This window comes from Bicyclus anynana, chromosome Z, assembly GCF_947172395.1.
Source record: "Bicyclus anynana chromosome Z, ilBicAnyn1.1, whole genome shotgun sequence".
NCBI classification, from domain to species: Eukaryota; Metazoa; Arthropoda; class Insecta; order Lepidoptera; family Nymphalidae; genus Bicyclus; species Bicyclus anynana.
In genome coordinates, this window is record NC_069110.1 from 7,390,885 (window position 1) to 7,408,207 (window position 17,323).

The window sequence follows — 17,323 nt, forward strand, 5'->3', positions numbered from 1 at the left end:
GGTCATTAGGTATGGATGACATCCGACTGTCGGCCAGTCGACTAGTCAAATGGGCTAGTTCCAATATCAGTTTAATGGATTCGGTTAATTCCCTTGACACCGATCTTGTCGATTGCACTTTAGCCCACACTTTCTCGATCATTACATAATATTAGTAGGTATTTAGTTTAATTTCTCGCCTTACTCTTGCTATAGCTTGGCAACTTCGTAACACTCCCGATGGTACGCCGGCAGGGGGCCGTGTAGCGATGAATGAAAAACCCACGACTGATGCACCTCACTTCCCCGCAGTCTTTACCTCTGTCGCCCGCATATCAGAATTTATGTAGGTAAACATGTTTTATAAGTAATTAGGTAAGTATATTATGCTCTGCTGGCGGCTCAAGACCGTGGGTTTGGCAGTTCTTACAGGCCTATGTCCAGCAGAAATCCATAGGCTGGTGATGATGATAATGATAGTATGCGTCAAAATTTGTGGCCGCTCTGACATTTCAATACCTACGCCGAACTGCGGAGCTTATATCCTACACAGGGATGTTTTCCTACACAGCGAGACTCTCGCCTTATTTTCAGAACAGACTCGCAGTTTGGCGCATACTATAACAAGTTTATTTGTTTCATACCAACTCGGACGATGCTAGGTACCTCCCAAAGCCACCACTGTCAAAACTTCATAGTTGCTTAACATACTTTGTTAGGAGCATAGGCTGACAAACTAAAAATACCTATGAAATTAGGAAGGTCAAAGGCTTTCTTTAATTCTCTACAAGTTAGTCCTTGACTAAAATCTCACCAGATGATAAGTGTTGATGCAATTTAAGATGAAAGCGGGTTTTAGTTCAATAGTGAGGTACATTTTGTGATTGCTGATTAGGTAACAACGAATTCTCAAGTAAGTATATTTTGTTGTGTAATACTATGGACTGGAAAAAATTAAAATAAATAAAACACCAAATGAGTTAGAAATTTTATTGAATAAGTATGAATTAAAACCACGTTAGTTCACATAATACATTAATAATAAAAGGGTGATACACACAAAAATTAAATTATTTATAATGGGAACACCTCAGTGCATATTATTTACTTATCAGAGTGCAATTATACAAAATTTTTGGCAAACATTATTGTTTAAAATATTTGTACTTCCATAATATAATAATAAAATAGATAAAAATAAATACATTTTTACAGACATTGTTTTTTTATTCATTCAAGTAGCCATGGTGGTCGTTTGACCACGGTTTTAAAAAAAGGATCATGGAAGTAACAAGTTGGAAAAAGATATTACTTTATAGCATTCACCGTTTCTCATAGCATTTACTCTAAACACCTATGAACACTTCATATATGAGAATAACACCACAAACGTAATACAAACACCTAAGTCAAGCATAAAAGTTAGCTGGCTACGTTCATATATAACAATTTCTGGAAGTTTATTCAATCGTAAAGAGTACAAAATAAGCGTTCTTTATTTTATTGCTAATCATAAGTCAATATTTGTAAGTAATTACTTATAATGAATCCAACATACACGTGCATTTAGAACACAAGGCTACGGGCAGCCATCGATATAAATCGTTAGATGGGCCCCTCCATACTAAAGAGCGCACAATTTTATGTCATTACCCAAAGACGTGCACGCACATCTTATCTTAGTACGTAACACGCGCATGCTGTAAGTGGACGTGGACTTCAAATAAATTACTGTTTTTTTACATTTTAATCCCTTAATTATGCCTTCGTGTTCAGACAAGCCACAATATGAATAAAGAGAAATGTGTTACGAGTGATGACGTACTCAATGTGCGAAACCAATGACAATTCCGCGACGCTTTGAGGCACATCTAACGATCTACGATCGATGACGGCAGCCCTTTAATGAACTTCACACTACCACGATAATAAATAACAGCATAGCAAAATTATTAAGACTATCAATTATCTTTAAATAACGTTAAAAATACATGCTAGCGTCCAAGCGATCACTGTACCTACTAATTGTTATCAATGATGTTTGAGAAAAAAAAGAGGTAGATAAACCACATTCGATGATTACAACTGACACACAAAAATTATTTTAGCGGCGTTTTCAACGGCGCGATGTCAGTGCGGTGACTGGCTCAGATATGCTAATTAGCATAGTTTTAACGTGCCTCTTGCGGTCTGCGTATAATCTATCTACGTCTTTTTTCTTCTAACATCATTGATTGTTTACCCATAGATTTCATAGTATATTAAATCCTATGGTGTTACCGGATAGGTTAAATTGAAAGCGATTTCAGGTACCTACAAAATCTCTGGTCATTAGGAATGATTTAAGAAAACGCACTGCAAGTCGAGAATTTCGTCGGCAATAATGGTTGATAACCACAGTTAGCCAATGTGGATTTATATAAATATGAATATTGCTGAAAACGGAATATAAATGACAGTCTGTTAGATATAATGAATTGGTTGGACTATAAAATCCTCACGTAAAATTTTTATAAAACAAAAACAATGTGTTTTTGGAATATAAGAAGACCATTAATTAAACAATTAAGATTTAAAATTTTTGACATCACAATTTAATATATTTTTTAAATCAATTATTATTTTTCTGTTTATTATTTATGTTTAGGTAAGTAGGTATATTGTATTAAACATAATTGCACGTTTGATTAAAATGTTTTTGCTCTAATAATAATTACTTTTAAAATCTTTATATACTGTATCAGCAAATAAACGATGTGATTTGATTTGAATGTTAATAATAAGGTAGTACCTTATCATTCGAAAGTCGAATATTAAATAGTTTAATGTCAGTAATAAGTTAAAACATCTGTCAGATTCGACGTTGCTTGCTTAAGTGTTATTTTTAAGGCTTGTTATACACGGCACAACCACAACACAATTACAATACTAAGTAAAGTATCTAAAAATGGACTAAATGTTGGCGCTAAATTTAAGCGTGTGGATGTCGACCACGTTGCAACCAAATAATCGTCGCACGACGGAAGGACGTTGATATGTCTGTCCTCAAATACCTACCAGGTAAAACTACCACATTAAAATTTTGTGGTTGCACACACACGTAACCAACTATGGGTCTCATAACAAGACGGGTGATGAATCTCTGCTAGATCGATTCAGAAAAGAAGAAAGAAGAAAGAACCACACTTAACGCAATAGCGCAACGAGTCTTAAAGCTGTGGTGGAGCACATAGTTCAAAGAGCCAATGGACGTTGGGTGCTAGAATGGCGACCCCGCACCGGAAAGACTGACGACATTCAACGTGTCGCAGGCCGCTGGTTGCAGGCAGCTTGGACCGTTGGACTTCTCTAGAAAAGGTTCATGTCCAGCAGTGGACGTCCATCGGCTGATGTGATGATGATGACACGATGAATGTGATGTGATTGTGCTGCGTGTGTAACCGCCCTAACAGGTCACGTGTAAGTGGTTTAAATTCACGTTAACATATTCGTTATCGATTTAATAAATAAATATTAGTTCTTCGCGCTCTGATAAGTTTGAAACGATTTTCATGGGATGTTAATTTGAAAATGCTAATTAAAATTTATATGTCGATTGATATCTATACGAAGAAGTAATTACGTAATGTAGTATTAATTATCGAAAGGAGGACGGGCTATACTCCAATGGACCTACACCAATGACTAAGGTATACATATGTATCTATTAATTCAGCTGGTATATTTTATACATTTGGAAATGCAAGTCCAGCTTTCTTGGTTCATTTGCATTTCTAAGCTAAATTTTCCAAACTACCGACTGTAGTATATGTATATCATAACTTTCTCTCGATAATAGATGAATTTATCTGAAAGCAAATACATCCACAGAAGGGATTTGACTGGTAACTTTTGATAGAGAAATGGTTCGCTATATTGATATAAGTTGGTAATTTATTGAAGTGTCCTTTTAATCTACGTACTTAACCCATCCTCCTATAATTATGTTGGAAGCATATTCGCAATAGAAGAGTAAAGGGTAAGCTCTAGGTCTCTATGTCACTTTACAGTAATACAATTGTATAAACACCAATACTAAAAATATACATAAATATTCTTTTACTTATGTAAGTCTATACTTGTATTATTATTTTGACTTTAAACACTTTATTTACGTCTCGGAAAGATAGCTTACGACTAGTTGTACCATACACCGATTTAGAATATTTATATGCCCCAATTTGAACTAACACGTACTAATTGGTATATTTGTGCTAAAATAAATCTAATACGGATTATACAGCACCTAAAAACAATATAAAATGTTTCGTTTCGATTTACTTGTGCTCCATAAAAAAGGTAAATTGGAGCAGATTTTGTTAAAAGTTCAAGCTCTATCAAACGCTCTATGCAGTCATAAAGATTTCCATTGTTCATTTAACAAAAGCTCCTCCAATTCACGCGGTAACTTCCTCATTAATTTAGCCAGAACTTAATCGGCTAGAGCTTTACAAGTCTACCAATTAAAATATAAATAGTTAATACTAATATAAAGTATAACTATAGCTAAGGTAAATATAATAAAATATGTTTAATAAGGTCTTTATATTTATTGCTAAGCATGTATGGCATGTAAGCCACGTGTTTGAGGTAAAACATTACATACACTTGAATATTTACTATCAACGTTGCTGATCAGACGGATTAAATATTGACTTTGTACGAACGTCAAGTATAACTTTATTTAATTTAAAAGCACGATACATCGTCAATAATAATTTTGAAAGATTTTTTTTTATACAGACGATCTATATTAAGATTTCCATACGGTTATTAATTTAATGCAGGCAAACAGTTTATATAAAAAAGACAAGTACACAAAAGTTTTTTTTTTGTACTAAATCCTTTCGAACAAGTATTATTATAGTCATGGTGCGATCATAATTATGAGTGATATAATATAGCCTAAGAAAAATTTCAAGTCTGTTGGGAATGACAAGATTTGGAAACACATAAAATGTTATTAGAATTTGAGCTTTGAATAACAAAGGAATATTCATACATGTATGTATTACCTATTAATTTTTCTCAAAAATCCGTAGCTGTAACAACAAATATAATTAATCAAAATTATTTTCGTGTACCTACGCTATGATATATTACTATACTGCAAAATTATTTCGTAAAATAAATACTTTTTCGGTGGGTCCATAGCAATATTGAAAAGGGCACGTCACGTTATTTCCTTCTATAGCTTGGTTAATTCGTTCCTAAAACTCCAGATGGTACGCGCGTGCCGGGAGGGGGTAGCGATGCCCCACGCGCCGGACTTCATACCCGCGCAATCTTTTCCCCCAGTCACCCGCATATCATGGGAGTGTCATCAACGAACTCGCCAAGCTCTAATGGAATATCTCCCAACAATTCGACTAGTCTGAGCTCTACTGAAGGTTTTACCTTAATTCTTGTTCATAAATAGAATACAATCAGAATCTTGCATTAAGCCTCAGATGTGCCACCAATAGAAAAAATCCCACAAAAGGTTTTTGAAATACGTATTCTTTAATTAGTTTCTACTTGGTGTTCTTTAATTAGTTTTTAATTAATGCTACTGAAATGTGACCAACTTATATAGGTCACATTTTGGTAGCCATTCCATTAGCCATTGACTTTATTGGAATATATTCCTTATGGTATTTTTACGGGCATACATTAAGACCTTCTTAACCAAGATCTTTAAAATAGTTGACTCGATATTATTGTTCCAATGTCGACAGGAAGATAAATGTAAATCTTCAGAAATACAAATGCTAGGACTAAATACAATTGTTTCATCCTACATTTATAATTCACGAACAATTTGTCTATTCTAAACGTTTTCAAGTCCGTCTTGGCATATACGTATTTAGATGATAATGTACTGATTAACTTAAAACATCCCAGTAATGTACCCTTTTAGCAGTTACAATGCTTGTTATAAGAACTGGCTTCCAGAAACGTTAATAATCATTTAAAAAACCAATATATATTTCAGAAAACCTCAAATGAGAGATTACCAAGGGTGTCAAACAGTTATTTGGATTAACGGCAATGAGTAATGAGGCAATCGTATGCGATACGAGGCAATGCGACACTTGCGAAATATGCCAAAAGGGACTTTTCCAAGTACAATGTAATATACGCGCTAAATAATTCACTAGGTCGGTATATCCGCTACAGTTACCAATGAAAAATCTATATTACGCCTAGAAAAGCAATATGACTTTTAATAACAACTACAAAAACGCTAAATTACATTTATTTAATTGCTAATGTGAAGATTTTTTTGAACACCAAATATTTTCATATACCCTAAAGTTAACGACAGTTTAGCTAAATAAAAAAATATAGGTTCATTTTTATTAGTATAACAGTCATTTGTAAACTTTTCGACAGTATTTAGGCAATTCAGGTAATTGGTTGCGCAATTGTTTTATGCTGTAACAATTTTTGACATGAAGCTTACGTCTTTCGTGCGATTCTTCATACTCATAATTTATATTCAGATTCAGGGTTCAACAAAATACTAGTATTTAAATAATGTTTGTTTTCGCTTTGAGAACATTCTCTACTTAAAACATATTACAACATTTATTTAAACAATAAGTAATAAGGAAATTGAAATATGTTGTGGTTGCAAATTACTCCATATTTTTAATTAAATTCATTAGTTTGTCATTATTAGTTCATTACTGAAAGTTGTTTTTCGAACCAGTAAAACACGTAAAGCGCGTTACGCTTGTATATGCAACAACGTAATATTTGATTATAAATAACAGGATCCTTTATTGGCACTTATCAAAAAGCATACATCACTTTGATTGTACTTGTTCATGAATAACCTTTTAGAATTAGGAAGATATTGTCCTTTGTACAAGACATTGAGTAGAATCGCCAAGATGTTCATATATAAATTTGGACAAGACGCCATTAGATAATGTTCAATGCACTGTAGTTTTGACGTAATGCATTATTTTTCCAAAATTACAGTTCTCTACAAATACATAATACAACCACAGTGGTATATATTTTTTAATATGGATTAACTTAGTAAAAAAAAATTGTCTAATTAGAAAAAAAATCAAATATGTTTTCGAAGGATTGATGAGAAAACACACGAGTGTTGTGATCGCTGAGTATTTACTGTGAGTTGCTAAATGCCAAAAAAGTTACAGCATAATCACAGCTCTGGTTATATCGCTCAGCCAACATTACTCTCTCGATTTAAATAGAATAAAATTTAGTCGTCATTCGAAAATCTAGCAAGTTTTATAGATTCGTCATGCATCGTGATAAATTATATAGTGGGCAAAGTGATTTATACAACATTTTACATATTGTTCGGACATTTCATTAACTAAATTAGTCGAGCCATAGTCCATACGATTAATATGGCATTATAATCAATACAAAAATGCCTTTTCCCCTTTGTGACATAACTCTTTTAGCAGAAGATTTCTAGACGTATTTCAGCTATCATCTGAAAGACATAGGGTGTAAATATTATGAGCGATGTGAATTTCAAAAACGTATACTTATTCCAAGTATTATAATGCCTGATCACTTTGCCCATAATATGTAAAAGGATTATAAAATGATTGTAATCATATGTTTTTTTTTTCATATAAGGTAAGCGGTATTCGCAATCATTTGACATATGTTTAATATATTATTATTAATTTTAAGGTCTCTTCATTTCCTTACCGTAACGCAGATTGTGATGTGAGTGTGACTTAGACTGCGCGAAGTCCCTGTGAAAAATAAATATTTTATTTATATATAATATATTGAGCCGTGAAAGCCCAGTGGTCTAACCCTTCTCATTCTGAGAGGAGACTCGTGGTCAATATTAGCGGGGTTCTCTATCTCATGATCGACTATGAGGGATACCCTCATAACTAGCATGAGCGTGTCCCTGTGACAATAATTTCACTAAGCCGTGTGTTTTGTAGGTCTGTCATCATATAAAAATTAATAACTATACATCATATTATAAACTAGCAGACGCAACGCGGTTTCACCCACGTAGTTCTCGTCCCCTTAGGAGGAATACAGTGATATAATATTGCCTATAGTAGCACCCAGGGATAGCGTAGCTTCCCATCAGTGAAAGAATTTCCCAAATCGGTTTAGTAGGTTCGGAGCCTATTCAATCTAAATAAACAAACAAATCTTTCAACTAACCTCGCAAACCACAGGTTACCCCAGTTAAATAAGGAAAATAAAATATTCTAAAAGTTGTCCTAAAATCTTGTCTGCGTCGTAAGTTATTCAAGGTCAAATGTCACAAAAACAGTTTATCTGAATTATCTCGTTTTCTATACCTACCTCCAATGATATTAACATTTATTTTAGAAATTGTAGAGCATAAAATTTGCTACATATTACATTTCAAATTTTTATACGCGAACCGATTTGATATATAGGAAAGAGTCCGCAGCGCTCAGCCATACTCGCTGTAATGGGGATGATGACTATGTTTGAATATATTGATTTTTATAATACATTTGGGTACATAAGATCAATGTTAACTAATTTATACATAAAAAGCAAAGATTGTCTGGATATTTGCAAAATAAATGAGATTATAAAACTTCAAAATATATTAAAAATCTTTTATAGGAATTAGATGAAAATTCTTACAGTTTTAGCTTCCTCACATTAAATGTGACATTTTTTAATATGTGAACTATAAATATAAACGCACAAATAACAAAAGAATTAGTAATTTTGTTTGAACGCACATACAAATCTAACGATCATTACATTACCTACGACGTCATTAGTTCGTGCCATTTTGTATGGGGTATTTTTCAGGGACCCGCGGCAGCGCCGCAAATCTGACCCTAAATCCCTGTAGCCCCGAAAGTAATGATCACAGATACCCTACCCAGATGTTCCTTTTACTAAATTGCTTTACTCTTAGCATACTTTTAATTTATATACAATTTAAAAAACTGTCATAATCCCTATTCATGATAAACCGATAATCTCAGTTTATAGCTTATACACGTATACTCGCTTTGCTACTTAAAATCTATCATTCCGAGATTATCCGACTAGGGGACATTCAGTATCGTGCGATTGACATTGAACGGGTATTCGACGCGTCGCGTCATGTGGGAATGATAGCAAAATGGATTGAAAATAACTGACAAGTAACAAACACGAGTTGCTTGTGGGTAGTTATGTAGGAGAACGGCCTTTAATTCGTACGTCGTGCATGCAATCAATTGCATAACGCGCTTTATTCGCTAGGTCTATGCGAACGTAATTTTTGGACAATCTATAAAACAAATAAACCGTGGATCACTGGGATATTAGAGCAAATGCATAATAACCTTTCCCAAGCTATGGTTCAGAATAATAACGGTTCCAAGATAAACTTATGTTTGTTTAAATGAAAAATTTAGTTTTAATACAAATAAGTTTCCGATAAAACCCACTTGGCAGCGTCTCTAATCTGTTTATCTCACAAGTGATGATAGACCACGTTAGGTGCGAAGGTGGAAGCTGATTCAATGGTCTCCAAGCATTTTTAACTTTGGAACACATCTATAATTTTGAAGTAAAGGCAGAACATTGTATCTAATCTTAAATTGGTGAGATCTTGTATTTTTGATTAATTTTAATTTTTGAAGGATGAAAGATGAAGGATAGAGCAGGTTCTAAAGATTTTCTTAATAAATAGATAATTGTGAATCAAGGATTATTAAAAAAGTTGGGTATTTATTTTTAGACTATAAACTTAAACTAGGAGACAGCGTTTCACTCACTCTTTATAAGCGATTTTAGTTCTCAAGCTAAGTACAAATAAAAGTTAAAATCATGAGAAGTGTGTTCAAAGAGGCGAGATAAAGAATGTAAACAAATTGATAACATGATTGCTTATGACCTTAGACGAATTATACAGAGACCAGCCTTGATAGACGTTACCCCTCAAAGTATAAGATCAAAGATCTAACGCGTTTATAAAAACTGTTTCTTTTTAAATTTTTTTTTGTTGTTGTAATCGTTTTTGTCTGCCTAAAATGCTGGTTTCTTTAGTTAAATGACAAGGTCAAAAACTAGAAGTGGTTTACTTAAATAAGAAGTTACGTTTTATTTGTAATTATTTCGAACTTAGACGAATTATTTCGAACTTAGACCAGTGTGAACTTAAATTATATTAAATTTTTAATAAAAACAATATTTAAAAAGAATCGATTCGTAAGCCGGAATAGAAATGCACTAGTAATCGAATATTCTGTGTAAGGAGTCCAATTGATGGCTTTGTAAAAATTATACATGTGTTGAGAATCAAATTTATAGTTGTGTGTAGTGCAAGGAAACAAAATATATTTATTGGTGTTAAATATTTTCGATGTGTGAGTTTACCTCGTCCCCTTCAAAAACAACAGACAGTTTTGTTGGGAGAATATAGGTGCGATACATCACCATAGTTAATTTCTCTATGCTTACGACAGATAAGAAACGTGATAATACTCCCTCGCATGTAATTTAGTAACATGACCGTTACTAAATTACGTTGTTGTAAGTTGTTTACGTATTATATCTCGCCTCTTTCAACGTAAGTACTAGATATATTTAAAAAAAAAGCGTAACGTAACGGAATGGGAGAAATAAAACCCTTGTATTTCTGTTATCGAGCCACGATTGAGGTTATTTACTTATTTTGAATGAAATAATCTCCTAAATAATCGGTCACGTTTCTGACGATTTCAGTAAACCAAAGTAATAAAAATAAAAATTGTCTTTAAAGTCTATAGTTTTTTCCCCACCGCTGAAAACGTAAAAAAGATAACCATTTATTCTTTCTATCATCCAATCTACCAAATCTAACTGATTCCAATGACGCTGTAGTAACTGGAAATTTAGCATCCCGGGCTCCTCTACTGTAAATATAACTTTATACCATGCTGTGAGTACGATAAGAATACTTGCCTCGATCATCATGGACTGCATTACTTGAGGTACTCCAATAGTTATCGCACCTTACGCGCGGAGTCGCCGCGTGCAGTCGGAGTGGGTACCAGAGCTGTGTCCACCGTCTAACCATGCACCCGTGAAAACAAGCGTTAGTAGAGGATGGGTTGTTAGTAACATGATTCAAGTGATATGATGAACAAGATAGAACAAGGCATAGAATGGAACCCCTTGCATGTGTGATCAAAAAGCAAGCGCAAATGTATTATTACCAACAGAGATGTGACTTATCTTAGATATAAGTGTCTGAAATACAGTTACAAGATTTACTTAACTAACTAACTCAGTACTCTTTATTTTTTTTATTTTGTATCTTATATTTAGATATATTTTCCTGGTATCTTAGTATTTTGAATTATTCCCAAGACCAATAAAATACACTTCGCAGTTTTTCATTCCGAACGCAATGAACGCAGCGCGTTGTTTTAAAATTCAGTTAAATTCTATATTTCAAAAAATTTTGGTTCCCGACAATATCGACTATTGCTTCATCAGACTTAGAAGGTGAAAATTGTTTTCTCGAACAAATAAACTTAAATTCAATTAATTGTTTTCTTACAAAAATAGTTTGTCTTTAAAAAGTATTTTGTATCTAGTATTTCGGATACCTTTTTAGAAAACTATTTGTATCTGTTTTTTTTAGAAGTATCTTGCATCTTGTATTTCAGATACTTTGTATAGGGTATCTTATACATCACTGATTAACAAACCATTTAGCTTTAGCGCTAAAGGACAGCGGGCACCAAAGTATGAAAACTATACTTAAACTAATGCCAAACGCTATGTGGAATGTTTACCAACAAACAAATTAAAAATGAAGGTACAAAAAAAAAACGCATGATATTAAAAAACATTCTACATAGTGTTTGTCTTTAGAATAGGTCGTATAAATGTAAAATGGATAGAAATTTATGGACTCAAGTTTACGATAATAAGGGTTGGTAGGGGTTGTGCGTTTTGACATATTTTCTAATCAAGAATATTAACAACTAACGGACACGGTCACGCTTCAATTTGACTATAGTGCACTTCTTCCCTATCTCTACCTACAATACTCCCAGCCTACCTCTACCCTACCCTACCTTACCTCTTCTCTTTCATACCTCAAAAGAAAAAAGCAGTACCCTTATAGTATCATTTGTAATCCGTCTGTCTGTCAAGACCCTTTATCTCCGGAACGCAAGGAGGTATCAAATTGAATAAGCTCAGGGCTACGCCCTACAGTCTTTTGAAGCTGTAAAAAGGAATTAAATTTTTATACTAAAAAGCGTAAAAAAAGATATGGCCGGATATATTTTTTGTCGCAAAAACCATTTAAAAAAAACTTTCCGTTGACCTAGAATTTTGAAATTTGGTAAGCTTTAGCTATGCGGACTGAAGATTGAAATAAAATAATAGTAAATTTAAATAATAAATCGCTGACGACATATACCGATGTTAGCTAACGGTAACTTTTTACGGTTCAGTCTTTAATAGTGGACGCCCCGCGATTTCACCCGCATTGTTCCCGTGGTATTATGGGGATAGTATATAGCCTAAGTTATTCGCCAATAATGTAGCTTTCTTTAAATAATCGTTTCAGCGGTTAAAGCGTAACAAACAAACGAACAAAGATAAGTTAGAAATTCTAAAATATATACAACGATGTAAACCGAGTAACGGTTAAAAATGAACCGCTGGACAAGTGAATGAATAAAGACTATGATTGATATTTTGTATATCATGCTAATTAAAGATATACAAAGAATTCCACTCAATGCAAAAGATAACACTATCCAAGAGCACGTGCAAACGTATGATAGATAATAGTTTACGTTTCATATATATAAATAAAACAGAAGCGCTGGACTGATGACATTGCCGAAGTGGCTGGTAAGGGTTGGATGAAGTCGGGACGAGACAGAGAATGGAAACTGCTGGAGGAGGCCTATACCCAAGACAATGGGATGCATACATAATTTAAAAAGTCAATTCTATTAAAAATTGTATAACTAACTGTATCAATGTATGAAGTAAATAAAGACTTTATTATTATATATAAATAAAAAATGGATCTTCGAAATGTATGTACGCCCATAACTTTCGAACGATTGCACCAGATTGGATGATGCTTAGTTTTATGTATTCGTTATTGTTAATAATACTTAAGAGGGGTAGGTTTTGTCTTTTTTTGTGTAAGATGGGAGTAGGAAAGAGGTACGGTAGGAATAGGGTAGGGTAGGTGTAATTGGATGATTCTTGGTTTTATGTATTCGTTATTGTTAATAATAATAAAGAGGGATAAGGTAGGGTATGCTTTGGGGGTAGGGTAGAGGTAGGTGTAAGATGAAAGTAGGGAAGGGTAGGAGCAGGGAAAAAATACACATAAGTCAAAATCAAGCTAGAACAGGTCCGCTAGTAATAATAATAAAAAAATCGATCGAGCAACTATCATGTGCAATATGGTTTGGACAGGTCTGAATGAGCTTAAAGTTTTATATGACACCATTTATCCGGACCTTTAGTTTAGATTACTGGTATTAATAATAATTGATGATAGCAATTTATAAAATACATGTAAGTACAGTCGATTCAATTTACCATTTATTTTTTAGACACGCAAAATAATAAATACTGGATTAAAGCGATCCGGATTTGTCTACCGAGTTTTCCGTACGAATTTGTAGGTACATACATATTTCAAATAAACTCTATGATTATTTATAATCAATCAATTACAAATGCATTGTTCAAATTTCCCGCCACAGTTGTAGTATGAGACGGTATAACGTAACAATTTTGAAATGACATAGTTTTAGGTCGGAAAGTACCCTACAAATTTTGATTCCCTCGAGTGTATCGAAATATATGTTTTTTTTTGCATAACCGTATCTTTTTCTCAAATTGGAAGTTTAATTTTTGTACAGTTTCAAGGGATTGTAGACCTGAATTATATTGTTGGGAGAATGTAGTGTAGAAAATTCATTCGGCTATATTAAATTCTGTGGTTCAGTTCTATATTAGAGAGGGTGTCCAGGGCTGTTCTAGTGGGATCTTGGCAGAAAGAATGACTTGAGCGAAGAAGGGGAGTGTTAACTACTTTTAAAGGACGCTGCCTCGAATGGCAGAGAATAACCTTGTGCGAAGGGTAGGTATGTTGTTAACATTCTTGATGGGGGTTGTTAGACCTTAGGCTTTCATTCAATAATTGTGTTGTGCTCTTTAAGTCCGCTTCTGAAGTCAACCTGTCTCCGACAATTTTATTAATAAGGTTTTAATTTCTTCTCCACACGTTCTCGAGAGAGAAGAGTCTTGACAGAGAGACGGACAAGAAATAGATCCTATAAGAGTTCCGTTTATTAACAAATGACGTAAAGAACCCTAAAAACGATATCGATAGATAAGTCAATAGGGCATTAATGCTACGAACTTTACATTCACGATAGTGATATCTAAAGGCTTATTCCACTAAACGTTATCCACGAAGTATTAAAACAAAGAATAAGGAAGAATAACTATTGATGAGTATTTAAGAATAATTTATTATATACGTGACTTTAAAATCAATAAAATATGACATTATTATTTAACAACAGCTATTTGAATAAAGTCATAGCTGTGTGGCAACTTATACTAATTACGTCCAATCCTTTGGGGCTCAGATTTAAAAAAATTAGTAAAACTAATCTAAAAAACTCGTTATAAATACGAGTATCTCACACAAATTTTGCGCATTGTGGTGTGGATAAATATTGTTATTGTCTCTTCAGCAAAGGAAAATAATGCTTGGTACAGAAATAATGCTTGGAAAGATTACCTTTAAATAGGTAGCGAGATCATCTGCTGAATTAAATAATCCACCTCTCAAAGGTCTTACTACAAAGCATCGAATCACACACGATCCAAGAATATGTAATAGCTGGAAAGAGGATTTTCCTCCTAGGTAGGATAGAGAGTTGATTATAGATCAACTACAAAGTGTATTTCACTGATAGCTAACCAGCTTTCGAACCATAAATGAAATAGGGTTGAACTGCTTCTTAAGAATTCTTTTCCTGTTACAAAATAGAATCTGCGATAGCCTTGTTGATTTAAGGCTGTTAGTTTGTCAGCCCATTCTCCTACAATAGATAAGCACGGTAACCAATAAAGCCGTTTGAGCCATGGCTTTGGAAGGTACCGTTAAGCGGCAGGATTAAAGGGCCCAGATACTCAAATTAACATCATTAAAGCAGGCTCAATATTACATTGTACATGTAAGCCCTATTCAATCCTACGATCTGCATCTGATTGGACTATATTAATGGGTACATGTGAAAAAAGTTATCATGGATACGTTGGAACGATAATATCCAGAGGATGTAGCTATTTCGACATATAGAACGCACATTATACTTTTTTCGAAACAAACTTATAATTCTTGTAGATGAGCTGTGGGAGACAAACATCCATCCATAACAAATGAACTAGCTGAAAACGGCTACATGGTTAGGTTATACTCGTATGCCGTAGAAATGGGTGCGAAAGGAATACCAGAAAAATCTCTCTATATAACCTTGACCTTGACCTCATTAGAACTGCAGCAAGTTTTATAGTAGATCAGATATCTGAACGCTGCTCTAGTAAAATTATACGAAATTTGCCTGGGCACGGAGAACCAACACGATCGGAAAAGGGGAGTGTTAACATGTTGTGAAGGAGGTCCTTAATCCTACACCGTCTCTTGTCAGTCACCAGACTTTTAGCTTTGTGGAAACACTTTTGCTACTCTAATATTTTGATCTTTACGGTGTTTTTCGAACGGTTGCCGCAAAGATATGTGACTGGCAGCAACTGGGGACATGATTTATCATATTAACTCGAGAAAGATATAAGAAATATAATTTATACTTGAACAGTTGAGGGTTTGGACCCTTGAAAGCTGCAACCTAAACTAACCTATATTTCAAAGCCACCACATTCCAAACTCCATAATTATAGCTTGGCAAATTCGTTCGTTACACTCCCGATGGCCCGCGCGAGCCGGCGATGAATGAAAAACTCACGACTGATGCACCTCCCTACCCTACCGGCAAAGACGTACCGCCAAGCGATTTAGCGTTCCGGTACGATGCCGTGTAGAAACCGGAAGGGGTGTGGATTTTCATCCTCCTCCTAACAAGTTAGCCCGCTTCCATCTTAGACTGCATCATCACTTACCATCAGGTGAGATTGTAGTCAAGGGCTAACTTGTAAAGAATAAAAAAAAAAAAAAACCTCACTTCCCCGCACGCACGATTTCACACCCACGCAGTCTTTCCCCCCGTCGCCCGCATATCATGGGAGTGTCATCAACGAACTTGCCAGGTTCAAGCAACCATACTTACCTACATCCATGTAGGAGCATGGTGAACTTCCAGCCTTCATTATATGAGATAATTGTTTGTTTATCGCAAGCTCTAATCCATAAAACGAATGAAACAGTCAAGAAAGGGGTATATTCGTCTCCAAGATAAGCATGTAAAAATACATTGACATATGCTTTTCATGTTTAAGATTTAATATTATTCTTTATATCTTTTCCGAAATTTATTTATTCAAGATCCCACACCACAGAAAACAAGTAGATCACTTTGGGTTGATGAATGATATTATAGCATTTGACAATTTATTTACTATTAGCATACGACATTTGCAGCAATATATAGATGTGCTATTTTAATTGCTTGATGAATTTTTAAAAGCAAAGTTGCAAGCAGTTTGAAAGCGGTTATAGTATAAGATCCGGCATAAGAAATATATACCCTCATCAAATATATATCTCATCATTAATTGGGATAAGAAATAAATGATAGAAAATATTCACATAGACACATTGCAGATGGTTTGCTTGGTTAAATTGCGGCCGGATAGTATTATTTAATCTCCTTTCCTTATTGATAAATTGAAAATATTGTACACTGGGTATAGAATTTACCCAAAAGAATTGAAAAAGTAAAGGTTGCCTGCTTTTACAGTGCAACTGTGGGGTCAGTTATTTACTCATCTAATATGTCAAATGAAAGATTATATTATGCTTAATTTAACTGTATTTCGGTTTCATTTGATCTAGTTTATGGTTTCCTAGATTTTGTATGAGAAATATCTTAAGCCGCAATTTAACTAGGCAACCTATTTGCAATGTGTCACTGTGAACATTATCTATCATTTATTTCAGAGCCCTAAAGAACAACAGATGAGGGTATATATTTCTAATTCCGGATCTTAGAACATTATTGTTGATAATGATAATAATTTGAAGTATGTAAGATAGGGAAGAATTTGAATATAAAAACCGGCGCTTAATAACTTTTTACGTTTAGCAAATGCGTAGTATAGATTA

At 34.0% G+C, this 17,323-nt stretch overlaps 1 protein-coding gene across 2 annotated transcripts in view; it reads right to left on the reverse strand.

Moving 5' to 3' along the window:
- Positions 1-955: 955 nt before the first annotated feature.
- LOC112053023 (flotillin-1) overlaps positions 956-17,323 on the reverse strand; it is a 33,619-nt gene continuing 17,251 nt past the window's right edge. The window contains exons 10-11 of one of the 2 annotated variants that reach the window (XM_024092285.2): positions 10,942-11,048; positions 956-7,748 (exon numbers count right to left, since the gene is read on the reverse strand). In XM_024092285.2, the coding sequence (XP_023948053.1) occupies positions 10,983-11,048 (66 nt within the window). In that variant the 3' untranslated portion in view covers positions 956-7,748; positions 10,942-10,982. The remainder of the gene's footprint in view (positions 7,749-10,941; positions 11,049-17,323) is intronic. The other variant, XM_052890853.1, reaches the window with a different exon arrangement.